This window comes from Pempheris klunzingeri, chromosome 16 (genome assembly GCF_042242105.1).
Source record: "Pempheris klunzingeri isolate RE-2024b chromosome 16, fPemKlu1.hap1, whole genome shotgun sequence".
NCBI lineage: Eukaryota > Metazoa > Chordata > Actinopteri > Acropomatiformes > Pempheridae > Pempheris > Pempheris klunzingeri.
This window is the reverse complement of record NC_092027.1, coordinates 7,474,171-7,493,045: the sequence shown is the minus strand read 5'-3', so window position 1 is coordinate 7,493,045 and position 18,875 is coordinate 7,474,171. Positions and strand designations below refer to the sequence as shown.

Sequence of the window (18,875 nt, the reverse complement as noted above, 5' to 3'; positions counted from 1 at the left end):
GTATTACACCTGCTGGAAAGGTGGATTTAACATGCAGTTTTTCAACTAGCAACCATCTGTGGATCATCCAAATAATAAAAACACCTCCTTTATTTTATTTTATTTCTATATACTTCATGGCACCATTATGGTTAACATACCATTACTGTAGAATAAAAATCTAAACATGCTGTATATACTGTATGCACTAATATCCTGTCATAGCCATCTACCTCATGTATACAATGGAACCTGAACATAGTCATCCCATATTTATTCAAGCATCTGTCCACTCATTGCACTGCTGTCTTCTTCACATCGTTTATTTTTCGAATTTCTTGTGTGTGATCACATATTTAGCAAATAAAGCTGATTCTGATTCTATATCATATATTTTTAGGTTACTGGGAATCAGTATCACAGAGGATCTGTCATGGTCATCTCACATCTCCGCTCTGAAACAGCTCAAAAAACAGCTGTACAACTTACAACTTGCATTTCTTTGTGCATCCCTGCGTTGAATGACAAATAAATTAACATTTTCCCTTGAGTTACTTGTATTTATAATTGGAAGGACGTCACAGTGAAAACTTTTTCTATATTTTCGTTATTGTTGCATGGTAGTACAGTGGAAACACATCTTGTCCTTTGTTGTTTTACTTTACTGTGCAAACAAAAAACAGTGATAGTATTTCATTTATAATTGTCAGCAACTGTTTTAAACACCTTCAATATCAAGAAATATTACAAAATTAGTAACATATCTAAAATGGTCTGTATATTTTGCAGCCATTATTTCACAATTTCTTAAAATGGGATGTACAGACTTCTCACATTTGGCTGACTGCAGCTTGCAAAATATTCCAGCTTTTTGCTGAATTTATTTGTAATGTCTTTGCTGTGGAGAGTGTTAACCTTACATATATTAACTAGAAAATAATGTCTACAGAAACCAGTAGAAACAGGTTGAACTAGTAACATTAATACAGTTCAATTCCAGTTTGGCGTGTTGATGCTGGCCAACTTGAACTACCTACGTACAATTGAACCATTCAAATTCTTATTATTAGTGACACCTCCTTCTTTTCCTGCCATGACACATCAAAACCATGCAGTGACGCAGGAAGGACTTTTTAAAAATACCCCCCTCTGTCTACCGGAGAAGAACGAGACGTGCGATTACATTTTCCATTAAATCAAAAGTAGTTTATTTAACTTTGCCTTCTCTGTATAACTTTATTATAATAAGACACTTCTCTGCTTGTACATTGCTCCCTTGAACTAAAAATGGCAACATTTGTTGGTGGGAATGTAAGTTGGGGTAGACAAAACTTAGATACATACCAATATACATACATGTGTGTATATCACGGTTCCATTAATAAAACCATAAATGCTAAAAACAGTTTGAACCACTCCAGGTACCTTGGTAATGCTGGAAACATAGTACAATCTTTGAGTAATTTGTCTGGAATACACTACTTTTGTTTTCTTTTAACATGGGTACATAAAATAATGCGCACATCGACATTTAAGAGTTAAGGAGGGATGAAGGACTCTTTGAGCCAGTGTTAAAGTGTACAGCTATCAATGTATAAACCAGTAACAGGCAAGGCAAGCTGCACCCATGGGTGTGTGTTCATGCTTAGAGGTCATAGTGAAAAATAAAACATGTCCAAACTTCACTTGCCTGCTGAAGAATGTATGCTTAAATTACACAAAAAATGGGTGAAGTTCTCCACTGCGTGTTCCTCACTGGGATGATGAACATATACACACAGCTGAATGTATATACGTGGATGTATTTAAGAAAAACAGAATTGTCTTAATAATATTGGTTTAAATCAAAAAAAAAAAAAAAAACAACAACAACAAATATGTGGGCAAGCGAGGCAGAAAAGTGCTTGCCGTTCATGTTACCCCTCTGGTCCCCCACCCCTTCCCCAAGTTATTACACAGACACCACAGACCGCACACACGCCACACACATACACACAAGCACGCACGCATGTACACAAATCATCAAATGCCCTACTCACGACGTCCCAGAGACGATCTTTAAACTGTTGTCAGTAAACAAACAAACCCCAACTTACAGCAGTGACAGAATTGATGCAGATGTATATAAATCGATTTAGTTCACGCTGGATGTTGTCGCCGGTTGTTTTTTCTTTCCAAGCCGTGTGCCATTTTATGTCTCTTAAGTATGATACAAACTATGCTTACAAGTGTAATCCTACATCAATCCAATATTTCCTCAACACTCCAGGTCGGCATTATTTGTTGCGAGCGAAAACTTGGAAACCGTGTGGTGGGCTGTAGGTGGTGACTTGCTTTTGACGCTTCGCCCCCCTCCTTTTCCAGCATTGTCCTGAATTCGATCAGTGTGGGCTACCGGTCGCCACCATGTACTGGAAGAGCCATCCCGAGAACACACACTTTGAAGAAAAAAAAAACAAAAAAAAACACCACTTCCTCAGACAAGGAGCTCTTGGTAGTTGTCCTTCTCGGTGTGAGGAGTCTCCTCAAGAGCACGGAGAGGAGGGGGGTGGGTGGGTGTAATAGTACAACACTCAGCCTGGCTCTGTACTCTGGGCCCAGACAGAGTACCCGTCCTGTTGCATCGCATGAAACTTGCCCAAAAACATAAACACAAAGAAAGGGGAAAAAAAAAGAAAACAGCAACCATGAATTTGTGTCAAACTACAAGGAGTGCTTACTAGAACATATTCAGTTATCTATTGAAGCATAAACAATTTTATGAAAGTCAAACATTTTTTTCTTTATTCCATCATGACCTACATTTTCATTAAACTCACTTTCTCCCCCTAACAAGAGCGATCGGTATCTCGCCTTGAGGGAGTAAATAAAGTGTATCCATAAAAATGGAAGTCACTAAGGAAATAATGGTTGTTAAAATAAAGCCATCAAGCCACCAATACAGTCTTCATAGGGTAAACATAACTCATGAATGACAAAGTAAAACTATTGTCCTTGGGGGACTTAGATTTTCTGCAGTGTGCTTAACACCTGCAGGTAATGAAGATACTATGATGAGGCTGAAAACGCCTTAATCTCCTAAAAAAGAAAAAAAAAAAAAAAAAAAAAAGGGGGCTAAGCAATAGCTAATGAAATGTCAGAGCAGGTCAACAACTTTGGGAGAAAGAAAAAAAAACAAATATCACACCGTCTATCTGAACAAAGCAGCAGAAACATTGATATTAAAGACAAATCAATGCGAGTGTAGGTGAGCACTGAGCAGTAGTACTTCAACGGGTCTTATCACAGTAATCAGAGACAAACTTCGCAGGAGACCAAAAAGTCAGCGGAAAGGAGGAACTGGGTAATTTAGTAAAAAGGTATTTTAATGACCTGCTTTTTAGAAGAAGAAACACACACCCCTAACATTTCTCAGAGGCTGAAACTCAACTGACACGAGGCCAAAACAAACAAAGACACAAAGAGAAACAAAACATCTTATGTTACATTGTTCTCGTTAAAAGATGAAGCTGCACTCGTTCCCTTTGTGAGGGAGGTAATGCAGAACTGCACTACTGAATACCACCCAAGGCCAAAGCGTGGTAGAAATATACACAGGTACATAAATATAAAAATTAGCCCAATCTAAACATTTTCGCCAATTTATTTAATCCCCACAATTTCATTTTGCACCCACATGTGTTCCATGTGTTGGTAAAGATGCCATATTTGTGCTTGTAAATGCGAGTGTGTGTGGAGCTCTGTGTGAATGTCTTCTGTCAAAACCATGTGCACCTCCGCTGCAGAACCACATGCTTGTCAAACCCGACTGGGGTGAGATTCTTCAGGGAAGGGGGGGAGGGAGGGGAGGGGGAGGGGCACAACTGATCGGAGAGCAAGACGGAGCAAACGGAGAAATTTACAATAACGGACGGTAGATAGTAGATTGATGCAAAGGGAGAGAGGTGACCGGGGCGGGTAGGGGGCCGCTAAAGCGAATGTGAATACCATCTCCATATACTGTACAATACACTAATATGTTTAGGGATGCCAACAGATAAGCCATGAAATAATTAGCAAAAAGGGATTAAGATGTACGAGGGTGGTTTTAATGTGGGTGGGGTTCATCTGAAATGTTTTCAAATATTCCATCACTTCCTATTTTTCGGGGAGGGCCAGTTGCCACGCTTCTCCCCGCGGTTGCCACCTCCGTTACCGGGCCCACCGGCTCCACCGCCAGGCGGGCCTCGTGGGCCTCTTCCTCCCCCGCCCCCTCCCCCTCCGCCTCCAGCTCCTCCAGTGTTGACCCTCCGGTTCTGTCGCTCCATGCCAGGACGCTGGCTCGAGAAGCTTCTTTTATTGGCCGAGGGCTCTTTTCCCGTCATATCGCGCTCGACCACACCTCCGCCGCCGCCCCCTCCTCCCCTTCCTACGTGGTGGGGATGGTGAGAAGAATATGACTTCCCTCCTCCTCCTCCTCCTCCTCCTTCCCTGTCTCTGAACTCAGTGAAGTCACTGCTTTCGGAGGCAGTCTCCCACTCCTCATTGGCCTGGTCCGAATTCTGGTTGGTGAAGTCGGGGGACTTTGCTCCGTGGCTGTGGTGGTGCTGGGGATGTGTCGGCCCAGTGTTGCCCTGGTTGTAGTGGTGATGGTGGTGGCTGTTTGCATTGCTATGGTGCCCACCACCACTGTTATTGTTGGTTGTTACTGTGGTGTTGTGGTTAGCATTTTGGACATTTCCTGACATGGGGGCAGAGATGGGGGCTCCGTTACTGTCCTGAACTGAATTCAAGGAAGGAGAGGAGGGCCTTCCTCCCCCGATGACTCCCACTCCTCCGTTGATGCGTGCGGCATTTTCTCGCTCTTTCAGTCTCCGGAAGCGGGGCGGCTTGTCCTGCTGGTGCTGGGAACGCCCGTGACGGCGACGCCTAGGTGGTCGCTCAAATCCACTGGGAGGGAACCCGCGGTTAGCAGGAGGAGGGAGTGCATTTGGCCCTCCAGAGTTTGATGTCGGGTTGGTTGAAGCTTGCTGGGTCACAACTCCTCCATTTTCAGTGGAGGTTAGAGTGGTAGGAGTTGCAGCGGGCAGAGTTGGCTGAGGGGGATTGGACCCCTGATTTTGAGCCTGACCTGCATCAGCCATCTTGTCTTTCTTCTCTCCTCCAGTGCCTCCCCTGCCCAAGTCTTTGGGTCCAGACGTTTGTGGCGGGCCTTGCTGCTTTCGGGCTGAGGCTGAAGACTTGGAGGACCCGCCGTGAGAGGCTGAGTTGGGTCCAACCCGGTGTCCCCCAGGTGCTCCTCCAACATTGCCACTACTCCTGTACATGTTTCCTCCTCCACTACCTCCACCCCTGCCCCTCCTAGAGGGCACACCCCTGGGGGTGAAGACCCGGGCCTGGGAACCTCTGGCAGGTGCAGAGGACATGGCGCCACCACTAGTAGTGTTGGCATGATCAGAGCCATTCTTGGTGTTGGGTTTGTGGCCGTCATCCTTGTCTGAGTGACCCAGATCACTTGCACCACTCTCACTGCCAGTCTCTGAACCTCTCTCCCTCCTTCTCTTGGGGATTTCCTCATATTCTGAACCCTCGCTGCGGGTTTCACTTCGGTTCCTGGCCCTGGCTGGGTTATGCTGGTTCCTATCCTGACCATGTCTGCCACTGGGCCCCTCACCCTTGGCCTCATGATGGTGGCCACCGCCGACAGATGAGCGGTAGTCCCTGCCGCTCCTGCCGCCCATTCTGCCCCGACTGCCACCACTGGGCCCAGCAGCGGCCGTGTAGGTACCGCGGTAACCACGCCCACGCCCATAGAACTCTCCCCCTCGTCCACGACTGGCTCTGCTGCCTTTGGCGGGGACCCCATGGTGGTGGGAGGAGCCGCCCCCTCTCTCAAAAGAACGGTCTCTGTCCCTCCTAGAGGAGGACCCTGAAAATCCAGAGGTGGTGTCTACATCTTTGGGCCCTCTACCCGAGCCTCCCCCACCTCCTCCTGAGGATCGTTCTTTGCCTCCATTCCTGGGCTTGGCTGTCTGAGCCGGCTCGTCTTTAGATGGAGCTGACGTGTTCTGGGAGATGGAGGAGGCTTCCTGTTTCATGGAGGTAGCCTGGCCACCGTCTTGCTCTTTTGTTTTTTCTGCTCCATCAACATCCCCTCCGTCTCTCTTCATCTCCTTCAGCACTGGCTTCTTAATGGGGCCAGCCCTCTTGTTGGGATTGCTGCCTCCTGACTGGTTGGAGGGTTTATGATCGGATGGAGTATTGGAGGAGTCCTCCCCGCCGCGGGAGTTGTTCCCACCTCCTCCTGCATTGTTGGCCCTCCTTCCGTGAGAGGACCCCCCACCTGGGTTGCTGCTGCCTGGCCGTGGGCCCCACTGGGTCTCTGTCTTGTGCTCTCGCCCCCCTCTTTGGTTTGACTTAGGATGGGGATGCTGTTGAGGCTGAGTATGACTGCCATGATGAGAGGGGGGTGGGCTAGAGGTCACGGAGGAATGGGGAGCATACGACGAGCCTGTTTTCTCCTGTTTCACATGGCTGCTACTGCTGGCACTGCCACTGTTGCCCCTGTCACCGAGACTGTGACCGATACCAGCTTCACCCTCTCTCTGGGATGGGTGATGATGGAGGGCAGCTTTGACATTCCCATCTTCTCTAGCAGAAGAGGAAGAGGAGGAAGAGCAGGAAGATGAGAGGGAGGGTTGGTGGATTGGGGGAGAAGAGTCTGTCTTCTTAGCAGGAGCCTCAACCACTCTGTCACGGCTATTCTCTGGCTTATGGGGATGAAGATGGAAGTGAGGCTGCTGAGGGTGGTGGCTGTGATGGTGGTGGAGATGAGAGTTGCTCTCAACAGCTGGGTGATCAGCACGACCGTTGCGATCGTAGTGAGGGTGTGGGGCTCCCCAAATCTGGCCCTGCTGGGATCCCCGGGGTGGCCCTTCATCCTGGTGGGTGAAGCTATGTGGTTGGTTTCCCCTGTCACCCGCCCTCTGCTGCTGCTGGTGGGGAAGCATCCTTGCACCCTGGTCAGGGAAGTTGCTGTAGTTGCCCCGCCCACTCATGTAGTGATGAGGGTGGTGGCTGCCTCCCTGGGCCCCAACTTGTGTGCCAACTGGAGGTGGAGTCTGATTGGATGTCCCAGAGCTGGAGCTGGGCTGCTGGATGGGTCCCAATCCACCCTCTCGCATGCGGTGTGGAGGAGTGTCGCTCCTAAGATAAAAGAAAATACAAATACTTGATTAATCAACTAACTTGCATGGTAATTTCAGGCATATTACAAAAAAGTGTTTTCCCCTTACACTTTGAGGGTTTGGAACATTAGCAGTATTTAGAGGTTAAACCACTATCATCTTAAATAGTATGATCTTAAACAACCAAATTTAACAGCCCAGTTGTAGGAAACATGACTTTCCAGCAGAATTATACAACTATTCATCCAAATAAAACTAAAACATTTCTGTTCGTTTTGAACAAACTGGCTCATGTATCCATACCTAGGTCCTTTGGCCCCATCATCTTCCTCCATTGCCTGTTTCTGCCTGAGGGGGGATGTTAGCCCACGGCCCTCCCCTCCGCCAGGGAATACCTCCGGCCCCCAGGCCAGTTTAGGATCCATAGGTGGAGTCCCACGGTGGGGGTGTCCTGGATGCTGTTGCTGCCTGTCAAAGGGGTCTGAACCAGATCCCCCTGAATCAGAACGCTCACGCCCAATAAGCCCTGTGGTAGTGAAGAAGTAGTTGGTTTTTAATATCTAAACAAATACAGGTAACAAAACAAGACCACAAAGTAATCACTTTAGCCTGTGTGCCACTGTGCTGGCCCACCATATATTGACATCAGATCTATGATAATATGGCACTGTTGTATTATCTAATTATCTAACCACTCAGCATTTCAGTGATAATTTCACATCCACTCACCTGACGGGTGCATGCCAGCTGAATAGTAGTCCATAGGTGGAGGGCGGCCCTGCATCATGCGAGGGTCCATGTAGGGCATCATCATCCAGCGAGGGTCAAAATTCATTGGCAGGGGCGGGGGTCGAACCATATTGCTGGGTTGATATAGGGGTCCACCCTGCTTGGGTCCAGGCCCTGGCTGGGGTGTTGAACCTGGTGAAGGTCCCTGTGGCGCCTGGGGCTGGGGTGACAGCTGGCTTTGTGATGCCTGGCTGTGCTGCTGCTGTTGTTGCTGCTGCTGCCACTGCTGCTGCTGCTTCAAGAGCTGCTCCTAAATAGAAATACATGTGGAACACCAGGATGCTTAAGAACAGAAATATCAGACATATCTATATAGGCATTGGTACACAAATGCATAGCTTCCTTTAGAAAATGTGGCAGATATTTAAACAACCATTTAAACAATGCCTGGTCATAAGACAACAGGCAATTACAAATCCTAACCTGCTGCTGCCTCTGAAAACGAGGTGGAAGAGACTTCTGGTACTTTGAGTAACCCTGGCCAGGAGGACCACCAGCTTGACGACCTGCTCCCCCTCCAATATTCTCAATCTTCACTGGATCAACTCCTCTTTCACCTCCACTTCCTGCACGGATGTGAGGACTGCCCATGGTCTCTTCCTTAGTTTCTCCTGTTAAGGGTACGTCCAGCGTGGGCTGCTGTGGCTGTGACACAGCTGGCTGCGGACACTGCTGGGCATCTGAATCAACAAAGTAAGTGGGGTTGTATCAGGGGCCATAATCAAGAGGTGGACGCTATTTTTGCCACATTAAATGCATTACATTGTGTTTATAAAATCAAGTTACAAGTTAGAGGTCCAAATGATTCAGGTACATGTGTATCTGAGAGACTCACCTGCACTGGAGTCATAGCTGCTGTTGCTGCTGGCTCGCTGTCGGTCACCGACTCCAGCACTGGGCCCCGGCTGGACCGCCAGCACTGGAGGCTCCTCAGGGTCCACACAGGGAGACGAGGGCTGGCTGACGTTGGGGGAGGACGCTGAAATAGATGGACTAGGACTGCCTGCTGTGGCAGCTGTAGAGTTTCCATCGAGGCTGGGGGTTTTACTGCTACCACCACCACCTCCTATGTTACTGCCCTGCTGCTGCTGCTGCTTCTCATCCAGCCTCTTCAGCTTCTCAGCGCAGGCTGCACGTCTTTCCTCCTCCATTCTGCGTTCTTCTTCCTCACGGCGGCGACGGGCTCGCTCTACAGCAGCAGAGATCTCAGTGGAGGATTGCTTCCTACGCTGACGCCAAGTCTCATCCTCATCCTCCCCCTGGGCTCCATGGACCAGCAGGCCAGGCTGGGGAGGAGGAGTAGGGCCTCCGGGTGCTGGCTGATGCTGGACTGTGCCAGGTTTCCCAGGGCCTAGAGAGGCACCCTGGTTGTGGGGCCGGTCCTGAACAGTTAGAAAATATACGATGCTCTATTATGCAGTTTTTCATCCCTCTAGATGACATCACTGTAATCATTTGTGAAAATTTTTTCCTCAACATGATTACATCAACTGTAATAAAACTCAAGAGGCAAAAAGCAAACTCAAGATGACTTATCGATAAGACCTGCGGGCGGCGGATGAGATAATGGTAGAAATGATTTGTCTATGAGGCCCTAGCTGGATGTCTACCTGTCGGTAAAAGGAGTAAGGCCCTTGTCCAAGGAGCGGCCCAGGTGGGGGGGAGGGCTGCTCCCGGGGACCACCCAATCCAGGCCTGCACCCCTATATACAGGCAGACACAGTTAGCCATGCTCCACCACATTAATCTACACTGAAAAAAACCCCACACACACTAACACAACTCTGCCCACAGTTAAGTCTTTGCTGAGCAGTATGCAAAAATTGTCCTGTGTTGTTAATCTGGACTATATAGCTTTGCACAGCTTGAGTACGTCCTGTCTGGACAAAACCTTACTGTCGTTCAGCATCCTACCTGGTAGTTGGATGGTGGTCCCTGGCCTCCCCAGCCACTGCCTCCCTCCTCGGCCCATCCTGGCTTGCTGGAGGGGGGTTGGGGACCGTTGTCAGCGTTAGAGGGAGGGGTGCGGCGGGTGTCTCCGCCACTGTCCGAGGCTCGAGAACGAGAGGTTGCAGGGGCAGCGTCCTGGGACCTCTGCTGCTCACTGATGACAGGAGAAAAGCAACAACGAATTATAGAACAGTCATACTTTTAGCCAAAAAAACCCACATTATAATAATAATAATTTGAAGTTATCACACTAAATGTACTTGGCCATGTACCGTGAGTCATTGCTGCTCTCGGTTTCCTCCTCTTCTCCCTCTTCTTCTCCTTCGCCTTCATCATCACTGAACTTTAACTTAGCAGAGTAATCAATCTCCTCATGAGCCCCTGTTGAAGCAAAAAAACATGTTTGTACCAAACATTCATTCATCCTTCACGCTGATAAATCTGATCCTCCAGCCCCCCACCCCCCCTCCTCCTCCCCTGAGCCGTCTGTAGTGACTGGAACTCCTCTGCTTGGGTCAGCAGGAAATATGATATGCAGAAAACGTCTGCAACATTACAAAGCATCAATCTCACCGACTACCACTGAGGCACCACCTCCTTTATTATTTAGCAGCATAAGCACTAAATCCAGACGCAATACATTAGGACAGTTCAATGTCAAAATTTAATGGGGCTGAACACTCCCCTGTACAACAACACAAATAAAAACCTCTGTAGTGCTAGTTCACTATACCCGTGCTCTGAATTAACTGAAAATATGTAAATATATGGGTTTATCATCATCTACTCATGATAATCAGTAACCACTGTTTTATCTATACATTTTGGATCTAGGTCCAACTCAGAAGATATTCACCATAGGAACCCCATTTTCATGTTAGTTGTATAGTGTATAGTATTTTTTTTACCTGCCCAGCCCTCATCTCCATCGTGGTCGAGCTCATCTAGCTCCTTCAGGTCGTCCTGCTTTAGGATAGAGGGTCGCTTCACCACCTCTCCACCTGCGTCACGTGGGCCGCCCTGAGGCCTGCCGTCAGGACCACCCTGACCACGAGAGAACCTGAACGAGGGGAGGTGGTTCTTTGTAAGTGATGTGTTGAGGATACAAAAACAATGTGGCCACAAAAGGCAGAGAAAGTGAGATTCAATTAGAAACTGAGCTAAGTTGTGAGCTACCAAGAGTGAGTATATACCTACTGAAAAAAAACAGGTGAATAAACATACAATCAATAAAGTAGGACAGGAGTAGCTTTACAACTGATTTTGGTGAGGAGCATACCTTGGAGCGGGCCCTTCCCCAGGTGCCGGGTACCTGTAGGGCCCCTGAGGGCCATAGGGTGCCGGGAAGGGCAGGTAGGGAGGATACATCTTAAGAGACAGAAAAAGAAGGAAAAAAAACGCTGATTAGGATCAGATAAAATTCTTTATAATCAAAAGAACTGCCTTAAAAGTAGCTGTGGTACTCTATAACCTTCAATTTATACAGGAAGCACACTGAAAGAAAGTAATTAAAATGGACCCTGCAAATGAACAAACACTACTGTGTTTGCATGAAATCAAACTGAGAAAACCAAGAGGAAAACTTACGAAGGGAGGCATGATCCCTCGGTATTGGGGGAACCCAGGCCCCACAGGGGGCTGGGGCAGGGGCAAGGCAGGGCTGCCTGCGGGAGGGTTTCTAGGTGGCCCATGGGACTGAGAGTTTGGTTGGGGGACCCCAGCTGCCCCATCCATCACCAGAGTCCCACCAGTGCCACCCTCCACTGCCCCCTCCCCAGACAGGGTGGGCGCCAGGGCTCGGCCCCCACCGTCCCGCCAACTTGTAACGTCTGAGGACAGCGAACACAAGAGAGGACAGAGCGGTCAGTGTGGTTTATGGGCCTTAATGGAACGAGATCAGGGATGCAAAGCCATTACTTTAGAGAGATACATTTTTACATCTACGAGCCATGTCTGAAGTACTGAATATAAATGCATTTAAGTTTAGTCATATAATTTTAAGATCTTGTGAAAGAAGGTTTCTCACCATCACCGATTTTAATTATTATGACTGGTTGATCAATATTCAGAAATTTAAGTGGGGATCACTCACTCTGGGGGCGGAGGCTTGGTCCTGGCCCATACCACTGATCTGCAGTGCCCTGTTCTCTGCCAGGTTTGTCCTGGTCGCCAGCCGCCTGCAGGGTGGGAAATTCCTCTCGAGAGAATGGCGACGGTAGGTTTGATCCCTTTCCACCTGCAGAAAGCGAAGACACAGGGAGAATGTTTTTAATTTTAGAGAGTTTAGAGAGAGACACATTTAAAAGAGAAGTCTATTCTGCAGATGAGAAATGTACAAAAAGGACAGCTCACCATCCCCTTGTATTCCATGTGTAACACTGGCTTGTGCCCAGGACCTTGCCCCTACGGCCTGGGTTGAAGCTGGGGCCAGAGCCTGACAGACAAATATCACACGACACATGTGAATGACATTTTTTGCACATTATTAACTATAAGTATGACTGTGCATTGTGTTACTATGACTGATGGTACCTCTGAAGTTGGCGGGGTTCTCGGGCGGGTCGGTGCAGGTGTCGTTGAAGCCACAGGCTGCTGCGATTCCGGCTGCGGTGCTGACAATGCATCGGTACTGAGAGAAAGAAAAAACACCACCAACTCTCACATCCGTTGAACTAGTATTGTGAGACAAGATAGCTTTAGCAAAAGAAAATCCTGTTGTAGTAACTTAAACAAGTAAAAATTGATAATAGTTGACATAGATTGGTTGCTAAAGGAGGCTTGTATACCTCTTTGGGTCTGCTGGTTCCTGTTTGCTTGCCCATCCTGTGCCGTCTTTGGGAACGAGCGAGACGTTGGGATCGTTGCCTTTGTTCTCTGCCTTCAGACTGGGCAGGTTGGCAGGGGGTGGCATACGCCGTGCGGAAGCAACTTTACCAAGAGACTGCAGGCCATGGCGGGGGGGAACTGATATGGGAAGGAGAAAAGAGGTCATTAGCACAGATGGACCACTGAAACCTGACACCAATTAAATCTATTCGGTGAAAGGAGGAGCCTGACGACGGGTGGCTTTTGCTGCTTACTTTGCTGGATAGACAATTAGGATGCTGAACAACCTACAAGGCCAGATGTTTGGTGGCTTCAGTCTGATGAATATGGATTATAAAAAAAGCTTCTAGACGTTATAAAAATCCACTTCAATTACAATTCATGGATACGAATTAGGATATTGGTGCTCACGGCAGCATAGAAAAGCTTCCGATTCTGAAAAGTGAAGCTATGCTGAATATCAATCCCTCATTTGTTTCCTCAAGGCTCAGAGAAACCACAGCAGGCCATGGCTTCGCTATGTAGGGAGGGGAAGTCTGTAGGTTGGAAACGGGGACAGCTGCTTAGATCTAGTGGGGAGCCTCTGAATAAAACATAGACTGGGGACTCAGCACTGAAGTCAAACAGCGTCCACAAGCAAGCCTCTGTCTCCGTCAGTAGCTCCGAGGCTCAGCTGACAAGCCAAGGCTCAAGAAACATTCACCCACCAGGCCATGCATAATATCTTTCAATACAAATACAGTTGTGACACATCCTAATACAAAATGATTGCCCTTTCTCTCAGAGACAGGTAATAACGCCTATAAATAAGGGTAATAAATATCCATGATTTGATCCCTGATGCCCTGAATAATAATTACAGTATAGATACTGAGAGAAGTTGAGAGATGCAGCATATCCTCCATTTCCTGTACTGTATCAGCATCAGAGCAAGGAGACAGTGGACTAATGGATCAAAGTTGCAGTGCTTGGTGTCGGGAGACAACACAGCACACAGCCAGGCACTTTTAATTACAACATCCAAATGAGACGTAGCAGATCTGTTTCTTTAGGCTCAGAGCAATTAGAAAACAAGTCGCACATACTTAGAGGTGAAACAAGACCATCTGGCAGAAAACATAAGTTTGTGATTATTTAAATCAGGCAGACACTGAGGCAACATGAGATTATTTGGCGAACTATTGCATGCTGCTCATGTTATATATAATATTAGATAAAAGACCTAATAAAAGACCAGATACTAGTTTTACTGAGACAGTGAATTTCTCATGAGAGTTTGAGAGACAGGTGAAAGCTAACGTTAGCTGTTTACTTCTTATAGTAAATCGTATAGACCCCACTCAGCCAGGCGTCACTGAGCAGTTCAGCTTTAACATAATCAAAAAAAAAAAAAAAAAAAAAAAGGCCATGCATGATGGAGCCAAAGCTAGAAGGCTATTTGGCCTCACCACAACTTGGACCAGCTGTAACTTTTTTCTGTGCAAGATTTGGAACATAAATGCAGTAGAGGTTCACTGTTGCGCTACAAATGAATGGTGCCAAATTATTTGCACATTACAGTCATAATAGTCAAAATGCATTATTCGGGAGGACCAATTTGACACTTAATGAATATAGTGGGGCACTTGTACCTCTTACTGTATTTTCATTAAGGTGCACGGAGAGGAGGGTCTATTCACAGATGCGTCTGTTGACAATGTGTTTGTGACAGACTGTGAGGGGAAAAAGCTGCTGCTCACTGCTCTAGCACGTAAAACGATTGTATGCATTTAAATTGAAAAAAAAAAAAAGAAAATAGAAAATTCACATGTGACAGACAATGTTGATATCGTGGCAGGTCACCACAAAAAAATAGGAGAAACGCTGCCATTACACTGGATGTTTTGTTGTGGCAATGACAGTTTGGACATGACAGAACCAAGATACTCACCAACAGGCTTTTGTGTTTCAAGGCTCTTTCCTTTGTATGTATCAAACAGGTTGAGAGACGCATACTTGGTTTTGCCTTCCTTCCCCTTTGCAGTTTGCCCAGAGCGCTCTGACATTGCGCTGTCCGCTCATTGAGTATGGTGAGCCCTGAGACTGGGGGAGAGAGCAGGGAGGGAGAGAGTGAGATTTGAAACCAGATATACAAAGAAAGTGAGGGTGAGAGTGCTGATTGTACAAGCATGCATTCAAAACAACTAGCAACACAGAAACCATCCTACAAATCAAAACATCCTGAACATGGTATAATTGACCTAATAATGAAACTCATAGTATAACAGTGAAGAAAATGTGTTACCAATACAGACAACAGTAGCACACCACAGGCAGTTCTGTGGGATGTGATGTATTGCAAGACAATCATTCATGATGTACTTATGTGTGGTGGAAACATAATCATAAAGGGCAAATTAATTTCTAAAAGCTAGTACTATACAGGTTCTCTGCTACTACTCATGTTCTTTTCCTAGGCAAAACAATCCTAACTTGTAAGAATATCTACACAAGAACATTTTCTGAACCCTTTTTCACATAATTTTAGTCTCATCACACAGAGGAAATATTCCTCCAGTGCACAAACCAATGAGAGATATGTGGCAACACCCAACACTCTTAATACTCCCTTTATACTTTCTCTTGTGCACCCAATAAATCATGTAAAACAATAGAAATGTCCTGTTTCTATACATTGTGCACTATAACTATATTCTGCAGTTCAATTTATGAGGGGAAAAGGCTACACAAAACCCATGCTAATACCAACATGCTTAAGAAAAAAAAAAAAAAAGGAAAGACAAGGAAGACATTTTTGCTTCCCGCACAACATTTCAGATTCAAATAATGTTGTAAATTCAGCAACTTAAACAATATGCAGATTCAACACCAGAATAACAAGGTGACGTGGCTGGAGAAAGGCAGAAGATCTAAAAGTAGGGATGTGCGTAATTAGTCGACTAAACATAGCTACCCTCGACAGTCGGAACCACAAATATTAGTTGGTTAATTATTAATATTTTATGTACAACACTGGTTAGCTATAGCCTCGGCTATTAAATACACAATGGTGGTTAACTGTTGTGTCGCTGCTGCTCCTCGCGCTAATGCCAGGATGTTAACAGAGTGGGACAAAGATGACATTTCGATCCAGGAAATGAGTGAGAGTCAGAATGAACTGGTATATAACCACCTGACCAGAGCAATGTGTAACCAGATTCAGTACAGGCGTGTGTAAAAAAAGTAACCAATCCCTACATATAAAAAAAAATATATTTTGTATGGCATCTCATGGCCTGGCTCTTCAAGTTAGCCAGTCAATCTTGAGATGTGTCAGTCAGATATGTTGTTGTGCCATTCCTTAGATTATAATATATTTAATGTCCCTTCACAGCAGGCTTTTCCACATGGCTTTCACCTGGGGGAGGCCATTTGTGTTACTTGCACCACAGAGATGAGAGAGCATGTATATGTTAAACAGAAACAATTAAGTACATCAAGATAGAGCAGTTAAACCCAGTCAGTGACAACATAAATGCCATTTTGGTATTTGGGAATAACCTATTGTTACACCCATTTTTGTTTACATTTGTCCCACTCTTGTTGCTAGCACTGTTTACCTACTGCCATACCTTCATAATAGTTAGGATATTTAGTGAAACATGATGAAAACTTATGGTATGTGACATTATAGTGGCAACATTTGTACAGCTTTCCATTGAATAAACTCTAGTTTTGAACAAGCTTTTTAGAAAGAGGGCAGTTGGTTTAGTTCTGGGATAATTCAGGCATCCCTTTAAAATGATATGATATTTTTACACACATTCTGCTAGGTCAGATTCAGCCTTATTCCAGCATAAAAACAGTCTCATACAAGCAGACCTTGTACATTGCATGACTAAACACCTCATCGCAGGAAACACTGTACAAAAGAAAGGAAAAAAGCTGAACCATGGTTTCTATGGCAACACATTATAAATTATATTCCTTGATGCTTTGCCTTGAGACAGGTAGGCTCCATGGCAACAGTCAGGCCTTAAGCTTGAACTCATTTTACTGCACATCAATAAAACACACTACACTGACATCTGTCCAATTCAGGATGATTTGGCTGTATGCAGCAGGTTACACTGCTGACCCCGCTCCACCCAACACCCATTAAGAACAATTACTGAGAACAGATGATTATTATGCAACATATAACATTAGTCACTCCATTTACTTGCTTTGAATGAAGTGGTGAAATGATGCGAGTCAATCCAAATGGTCCACAACCACCAATTTTAGAGCTTAAGCCTTCAAGCAATACCTCTTTGTTATATCATTCTGTGTAACACTGAGCCATGCAAATTTTAATATCTAAAAGTGACAAAATATGAATTGAACTAAGTCATGACAGCTCAGCCACTTATCTGTATACCTGAGTGACAAATCTACCTCAGTTTTGCCCACACCAACAATACCATGAGCAAAAGTAGCATGACTGTGCTCAGTGAAACAAGGACGGATGTGGCACCACAATCAAAACAATGCTAGAAAAATAAACACAAATGTACAGCCAACTGTCTTCTACAGCACTAATTATCCTTTTCATGGCAAAACTCACAATGCTTGCAATACACACATCACTGAGGAAAACAAGTCCACGAAACAACGAGCAGTTTCACAGTGTGACTACAGAGAAGGAGCACCGCACCGTGCCTCAGCAGCCAGATGAGATTAGAAAATTAGGTCGTGGGATGGCTGGTCAACTACATGTTGTATGGGGATTAACGGGGGCCAGCAGCTACACTACCGAGCCATAACTGCAGCAGCGTAAACCACAAAGGGGCCTTGTAGAGCTAAAGCTAACGAGAGGCACTGACCACGTACAGCTACACGACCATCTCGGAGCACAAATCAAAGCACAAATGGCTACGAGAGTCACAATCAGCATTAAACACGTGAAGCACAATCTGCTGAGGTTACAGACGCAGGGGACATATTTACTGTGGTGCTAAGTAGCGTTAGCCGGCTAGCACAGGGCCTCGGTGATCGCGTTGGGAGGGGGACTGCGTTCATGTTTCATAATGCATTTTCAACACCTTGCGGTAACGTTAGCTTATTGCGCCTCAACACTACGAGGTGCTACGTTTTTCAAATACACCGAGCGACATCGCGACTGGGTGTTTGCATCACAACGATGTCGCCCATATGTCGTTCGTAGGAGGCAGGGGACAACGCAGAAAAAAAACGATTTTATTAGGAGGACAAAACAAAATGGCGGTGGAGACAGGCCCGGTGCATATTAACGTTAACCGGTGGTGTAGCTTAGCAGTAATGAAGTCAACTTGCCATCAAACCAAAATATTTAAAGATACTTGTGATATAAGCATCGACGAGCTGTGGTAGCCGTTTTGAAAAATACCCTTAAAAATAAAAATATATCTAAATTATCACCAGTATGTCGTAAACTGACAGTTTTAGCTAAAACTACTTTAGTGTATATGCTAACATTAGCTACGTACAGTAGCAGCCAAACGTTGACACACGTTTCAACAACAAGCTAAATCTGTAACGAACATCCCTGAAATGAATATTTGCACGGTTACTCAAAAAAACTATTACACTCCATCACTTGATGTGACAAATGCTAGCTAACCACTTAGCAGCAGCTAGGCTAACGAGCTAGCTAGCAACAACAACCAAGACACTGTGTCTTTCCAAAAAAAATATAGCACTGTCCCTCAACAAAACACCCTCTCGGATAAGCTAAATCGGTGTCAGAGTGATTATGGGGCTAATTTCAGCTCAGTATAATGCAACTAATCGGTGTTTGCGTGAAAACATGCAACATTTTCCGGCCACTGACCTGGTCTTGTCCCGACTTGTCTCGAGGTTGTATGGCAGAATGAGGTTAGCTATGCTATCGCGTAGCTTTCTAGCAAGTGACCCAGCTATGCTAAGCAACGTTATCCTCCTGCATAGTCCAACACACACACACACACACACACACACACACACACACACACACATACATACACACACACTCACACACTCACACGGTCTTTTCCAGCTCAGCGCACTAACTCAGAAACGTGTACTAACGTTACTGTGTATATTAAAACAAGGTGTTGGCCTTACTTGCGCTCCTTTTCTTTTTTTTCTCCAAAAAATAAATGAAAAAGGGGGGAAAGTAAAGTGTAA

At 45.8% G+C, this 18,875-nt stretch overlaps 1 protein-coding gene across 2 annotated transcripts; it reads right to left on the bottom strand.

Annotated features, from left to right (window-relative positions):
- Window positions 1–1,163: 1,163 nt before the first annotated feature.
- prrc2a (proline-rich coiled-coil 2A) lies at window positions 1,164–18,605 on the bottom strand. Of its 2 annotated transcripts, XM_070846042.1 has the most exons (17): window positions 18,541–18,605; window positions 14,641–14,792; window positions 12,671–12,848; window positions 12,417–12,513; window positions 12,237–12,318; window positions 11,977–12,120; window positions 11,472–11,713; window positions 11,164–11,252; window positions 10,793–10,944; window positions 10,157–10,265; window positions 9,849–10,038; window positions 9,545–9,637; window positions 8,770–9,316; window positions 8,358–8,614; window positions 7,875–8,184; window positions 7,449–7,671; window positions 1,164–7,164 (listed from the first exon to the last, which is right to left on the bottom strand). In XM_070846042.1, exons 2-17 carry the CDS (start codon window positions 14,753–14,755, stop codon window positions 4,110–4,112), a joined length of 5,883 nt encoding a protein of 1,960 aa, XP_070702143.1. In that variant the 5' UTR covers window positions 14,756–14,792; window positions 18,541–18,605; the 3' UTR covers window positions 1,164–4,109. The 2 variants fall into 2 exon arrangements, with proteins under 2 accessions (XP_070702143.1, XP_070702144.1); XM_070846043.1 differs by lacking the exon at window positions 9,545–9,637.
- Between the last annotated feature and the right edge of the window lie 270 nt (window positions 18,606–18,875).